Source organism: Colobus angolensis, unplaced genomic scaffold, assembly GCF_000951035.1.
Source record: "Colobus angolensis palliatus isolate OR3802 unplaced genomic scaffold, Cang.pa_1.0 Scaffold150, whole genome shotgun sequence".
Lineage (NCBI taxonomy): Eukaryota > Metazoa > Chordata > Mammalia > Primates > Cercopithecidae > Colobus > Colobus angolensis.
In genome coordinates, this window is record NW_012114600.1 from 1,073,813 (window position 1) to 1,080,531 (window position 6,719).

Genomic DNA, 6,719 nt, shown 5'->3' on the forward strand with positions numbered 1-6,719 from the left:
TTTTTTTTTTTTTGAGACGGAGTCTCGCTCAGTCGCCCAGGCTGGAGTGCAGTGGCGCAATCTCGGCTCACTGCAAGCTCTATATTATTTCTTAGGCTTTTGTCTTTTAGTTTCCTCTGGCTAATCCCAGTCTATGCTGTTTTTTTCCTTCTCTGGACTCCTTACCTCATCTTAATCTGCACAGCCTGACATTCTTACACTGGTATTAGCTGGTATGGTCACTCCTTGGCCGGAATGTCAGCTCCTGTGTTTCAGGAGACCAAGGTTTTTCTTCCACATCCTTTTGATTCCCAGTAGGTCCTAGCCGAAAACAGTGTCTGCAGATTGTATAGCTTATACCAAGTAATGATCCCAGCTTAAGTTTGTAATAAGTGTATTGCCTAACTTTGGTATATCCTGGTGAAATAACACAAACTTGGAGAAATCATGCCTAAAAGAACCAGATCCCTTGGATAAAGATGAAAAACATCGACGAATAAAATCAACATCAATAATACATATGTTTCATTTAAAAACATTTTATTGTGATATACAGCATCATTGAAAAAAGTGTATGAGACCGGGTGCGGTGACTCATGCCTGTAATCCCAACACTTTGGGAGGCCAAAGTTCAAGACCAGCCTGGCTGTCATAGCAAAACTATGTATCTACTAAAAATACAAAAATTAGCTGGGCGTGATGGTGCACATGTGTAATCCCAGCTACTTGGGAGGCTGAGGCACTAGAATCACTTGAGCCTGGGAAGTGGAGATTGAACATCTGCACTGCAGCCTGGGTGACTGATTGAGACTCTGCCTCAGAAAAAAGTATATGAAAATCTAATGTACAGTTTAAATAGTCATGCTTCATTAAACTAGTCCAGTTCAAGTGGTTTTATATTTATTAATGAAAAATTCCCTGTCATTAGTTCTAACCATGATCAGGTAATTGAATTTCCAGACTAGAAGAGCCAAAAAGCATCCCTAACATATCTTACTAATATATGCAGCAGTTTGCCTATGCATGGACTTTTAATTTTATTTAATTTTTTATTTTTATGGATTTAGGGGGTACAAGTCCAATTGTGTTACACAAATATAGTACATAGTGGTGAAGTTTGGGCTTTTAAAATAGTAAACATTGTACCCAGTGGGTAGTGTTTCATCCCTTGCCGCCTCCCACGTTCCCTTTTTTTGGAGTCTCCAGTGTCTCACTCTCTCTGTCCACGTGGACCCATTGTTTAGCTCCCACTTATAAGTAAGAACATTCAGGTTTTGACTTTCTGTTTCTGAGTCATTTCATATAGACTTTCAGCTCTATCCACATTGCTGCAAATGACATGTTTTATTAATTTTTTGGTGACATAGTATTTCGTGGTATACATCTACACTATATTTTCTTTATCCAGTCATCTGTTGATGGATACTTAGGTTGATTCCATGACTTTGCTATGGTGAATAGTACCGTGATAAATATACGAATGCAGGTATTTTTTGATTTAATAGTTTCCTTTCCTTTGGGTAGATACCCAGTAGTGGGATTGCCAGATTGAATGGTGTTCTATTTTTAGTTCCTTGAGGAATATCCATACTGTTTCCCATAGAGACTGTATTAATTTAAGTTCCCACCAATGGTGTATAAGCTTTCCTTTTCTTTCCACATCCTCACCAACATCTGTTGTTGGACTTTTCTTTGACAAAATCATTTGTTTTCTAATCGAGAATTTTTTTAAGCTAGAAATTTAGGCTATAAAGTTTTGATATTCGCCCCGAATATATTTGATGATTCTTAAAGCATTTTGAATTCTTACTTCTGTATATTTGTACATCATTTACTCCATTTAGCCTGGCTGAATTGTTCCCATCTCAAGTCCCATTTCCCCCATGGAGAGGACTGTCTAACATCTATTGCTGTTACTCTGTGCCAAGGGCTGGACTGATGTTTAACATGTGCTCTCTCATTTAATTCTCCCAATAACTTGATAAGATAATGTAATAGTGTTAACTTCTGTTTCCTAGATGAGGAAACAAAGGTAGCATGCTCAGGCCCTCAGAGATAGTGAGGATTTGAACTCAAGTTCTAAGTCCTTTGCTTTCTTAAAGCCCTGGCTCTGACTTTCACCATGGACCATATGCCCTGCCTCCCCACCACAATTTCCTAGTCTGAACTCCCATAGCCTCCTGTTTGCATCACTTATTACATACCCCCATGTCTCCCCAATGCCTGTTCCAGTGACTTGCATATAGCAGGTGCTGAAGGAATGTTTAATGGTGAAACAGTTGTTTTCTTTTCTGCAAGGGAGAGAGAATTTCTATTTAACGATTTTGTAGTCCAAGAACCTGAGCTCAAAAGAAAACCTGCCTCTAGTATCCTTTTAAATACCAGGTTTATAGTAGTCTTGATATTATCTAATTTTCCACTTAGAGAAAAAAACTATACAAAAATTAATTTGTTGTATATAGTGTTTAAATGTATTATTAAAATGATTCAAAATGTATAGCTGTTTTTGACTTACGGTTGCCTTTCATTTCATCTCAAGATGAGCACCTGTTATTGGCATTGTTTTGTACTAGGTAGAGTGCAGGATATAAAAATGAATGAGGCAAAGTGCCTGCCCTTGGGGCACTTACAGTTTATGTGGTAAAACGAGAATATAGACAACCCATACTGGCAAAAAAAAAAAAAAAAAAAAAATTGGGAGGAGTTGGGAGAGTTGGAGGTTGAATAGGGCTGTAAACTCTTAGAGAGCTGATTGGTAACTGCTCATGTATGTTTTGGTGAGTAATAAATCATTTAGTCAAGATGTCAAACTTCAAATCATTATCATAAGGTTAAATATATTATGCATGTCTTTACAGCAAGTTTATTTCTGATCGTGAAAGTAGAAGAAGTCTCACAAACAGCCATTTGGAAAAAAAGAAATGTGATGACTATGTAAGTATCTTTAGAATGAAGTATTTTTTTTTAATCATATAAATTGGGACAAATCTTTTTAATTCAAGTAGCGTAATACCAAAAGCAAAACTACCTGTATTCACCAGGATATTCTTCATACCTCATGTATTTTCTCTTGAAATCCATTCAAGGAAATAACTAGACAACTAAGAATGGATTTCCTTGAATTTTATTTCCATATTGGTTCCTGAGAGTGCCTTAAAGGCTTTGGCTTGATGAACTTTCTTGGGGATTATTTTGCTTAGTGTCAATGTTTGTTTCTTTGTTCAGATTCCAGGTACAACCTCCTTAGGCATGTCTGTTTTTAACCTAAGCAACGCCATTATGGGCAGTGGGATTTTGGGACTCGCCTTTGCCCTGGCAAACACTGGAATCCTACTTTTTCTGTGAGTACTGACGTGCCGGTACTTTCCATTTTAAAACTGAACTTTTTGTATGTTTCTGTTATTACATAGAAGAAATGTGAAATATTTATAAATAATTTTTTTAAATTAACTTGGCTAAGTTACAAGTACATACTTTGATATTTATTGCTTGAGTGATTTTCCAAAATGTACCTAATGCTTACAACAAGGAGGAAGAAGAAAATCATTTTATTAATCAAAAATACTGAAATAAGCATTTGTGAAAAGGATTAAAACATTTGAAAATAACTTTTTTGGGTATTTTTGGAGTCTACCTGTAACTTTAAATCTCAGTTAAAATATTAAGAGGTGTTTAACCCCAGCAGTCACCACTTTGGCATTTGGATTGCTATGAAGCATGTACTACATCGAAGCGCAATTACAAATTTGTTTGTAATAAATATTCAAGAAGCATAGAAATTTTCAGTATTTTGAAGATGAGAAATTAGCATGTACTTTCCCGCTGAGATTCAATGAAAACAAAATGGGCAATTTTCTTTTTAAATAACTTTATCTCAAACTGTTGAATGGGACTTTCTGCAAATGTATGTATGGAGGGCTTATTTTTAGTTGGAACAAGATTAAGAGAGATGATAGAATTTGTACTAAGAAAATTCTCGCCCAGCCTGATTCCCTCTCAAATGTCACGTGAGTGTCAGTGGTGAGGTGAGAGAGAAAGCACTTCTCCCAGGATCTTGCCTTTTTTTCCCTGACTTGAAACTCATGCTCTTCATTGGCCTAGCTAGATAGTCCTTGTTGCCATGTCCTTTTGACAGGAGCATCATTTCCTTAGAAGCAGTGACCGAAATGGTTACTAATCCTACAAAGTGTGGATATCCTTTAAAAATGCATCAAAAACTGAGATAAAAGAATATTACTACCCATTCCGTTACTCCGGAAACAGAAATGCCCATCCATGTTACCCTGTATTAGGCATTAATATTTTTTTTGTGTGTAAACTAACGCATCCTTTCTAAAATTAAAAGACTGTGTAAGATGGTGAATTTGATACATTGTCTTCCATATCGTCAGCCTAATTCAGTGAACCTAACTCTAGCCTCCTCTCTCGATCATCCTGAATGCATCTTTCTAAGTTGTTTTTCTGCTTGAGCTGAGTGTCAGGTTTTAGGGTAACATGGCAGAATTGGACAACATATTTCTATGGTGATTTTGGGGGGTATATGTGAAATTCTGACTCTCTGAGTATAGTAGACAGCTTGAGGAGCTACACTTCTGGTTTTCAGTGTATTTACATGAGACACCTGAGCGCTACTCCCAACTCCTCTTCTAAATGGCTATGTAGTTTTAAGCAAGTTTCTTAGCCACTCTGAGCTTCAGTTTCTTCCTCTTCAAAACAAGGAAGTTGTGCAAGAAAAATTTCAGAACCAGGCCAACCTCCAAAATGCCATGGTTCTGTGACTATTTTCAGTCATTCCAAAGCTGGGAATATGTTCAGTTCAGAATGTGTATTACATTGATTTCTTTTTTTAAAGTTACTGCAACATATCAAGTTATAAATTAACCTAGTGTAAAAAGTCAATTCTTTGATGATTGTAACAACAGTAACTCTTGTATCTCTACAAGAGATACAAGTATTAACTAGTAGTGCCAGTCACTACTCCAAGTGTTTTATGCAGAATCCTTACAATAACTCTATGAAGTGGCTGCTATCATTAATTTCCTGCTTCACAGACAAGGAAAGCACTGAGGCATAAAGGATAACTTTACTTTTGGAATCTCTCTTGATCACCCTTCTGAGGATTTCCTCTACCTCTCTTCTTTGCTAGATCCATTGTTTCCTATATTCCATTTATTCCTCTTTCTGGATTTACTTATGTGCTGTTATTGTTCAGAAAAGGTGACTGAAAATAAAATTTTTTAGAACTTTATTTCTGAAAATATTTTTATTCTACTTTTACCTTTGATTGGTAGTTTGGTTGGATATTGAACTTTATACTAGCAATAATTTTCATTCAGAATTTTGAAGGTATTGCTCTATTTCCTTCTAGCTTTTTTCTGTTGTGAAGCCCTATATGCTTCTGATTCCTGATCTTTTATATATATCCAGGTTTTGTTAGTTTTTTTTTTTTTTTTTCCCAGGAAACTTGTCAAATCTCTTAGTTCCCAATATCCTGCAGTTTCACATGACATGCCTTAAGGTGGGCCTGTTTTCATCAATTGTATCAGGCACTGGGCGCAATCTTTTCTTTCAGATATCCATGGCTTTGGCCGGGCTCAGTGGCTCATGCCTGTAATCCCAGGACTTTGGGAGGCTGAGGCGGTTGGATCACCTGGGAGTTTGAGACCAGTCTAGCCAGCCTTGCCAACATGATGAAACCCCGTCTCTACTGAAAATACAAAACATTAGCTGGGTGTGGGGGTGGGCACCTGTAATCCCAGCTACTCAGGAAGCCGAGGCAGGAGAATCACTTGAACCCAGGAAGCAGAGGTTGCAGTGAGCCGAGATCGCGCCACTGCACTCCAGCCTGGGCGACAGAGCAAGATTCCGTCTCAAAAAAAAAAAAAAAAAAAAAATGCAAATTTTAAAATATACTATAACAACTATTTACCTAGCATTCATATTAGGTATTATAAGTAGTCTAGAGATGACTTAAAGTATACAGGAGGATATGCATAGATTATATGCAAATTCTACAGCTATTTTATGTTAGGGACTTGAGCATCCTTGGATTTTAGTATCTTCAGAAGAGAGAGGGGTATCCTAGAACCAATGCCCTAAAAATACCAAGGGACATTGTACAGTCTTTTGACAACAACACTTAAATATTTTGAGTCAATTTCATTTTGGAAAGTTCAGTGCCCACGTTTCTTAGGGCTGCCTGTGTGAAAGGGAAGGCTGCTTTCCCCTGACATTCTGCAGCCAGATCTGTAAATCTTAGTTCTGTGGAAAGATTCAAAACTTTAAAGATAAAAGAAAAACCAAACCAGTCATTAGCAGCAATGCTATATACAACCACCAGAGTTTGCCTGCAAAGATATTGCTTTTATCATGTCAATCTCTTGCTAAGAACATTCTATATTATTTCTTTTTTTTTTTTTGAGACGGAGTCTCGCTCAGTCGCCCAGGCTGGAGTGCAGTGGCGCAATCTCGGCTCACTGCAAGCTCTATACAACCACCAGAGTTTGCCTGCAAAGATATTGCTTTTATCATGTCAATCTCTTGCTAAGAACATTCTATATTATTTCTTTTTTTTTTTTTTAGACGGAGTCTCGCTCAGTCGCCCAGGCTGGAGTGCAGTGGCGCAATCTCGGCTCACTGCAAGCTCTATATACAACCACCAGAGTTTGCCTGCAAAGATATTGCTTTTATCATGTCAATCTCTTGCTAAGAACATTCTATATTATTTCTTTTTTTTTTTT

At 37.1% G+C, this 6,719-nt stretch overlaps 1 protein-coding gene across 1 annotated transcript in view; it reads left to right on the forward strand.

The window, feature by feature from the left end:
* The window catches only part of SLC38A1 (solute carrier family 38, member 1), an 87,542-nt gene that overhangs the window by 36,924 nt on the left and 43,899 nt on the right, over nucleotides 1-6,719 (forward strand). The window contains exons 2-3 of the mRNA XM_011936054.1: nucleotides 2,838-2,913; nucleotides 3,205-3,320. Of these exons, the coding sequence (XP_011791444.1) occupies nucleotides 2,838-2,913; nucleotides 3,205-3,320 (192 nt within the window). The remainder of the gene's footprint in view (nucleotides 1-2,837; nucleotides 2,914-3,204; nucleotides 3,321-6,719) is intronic.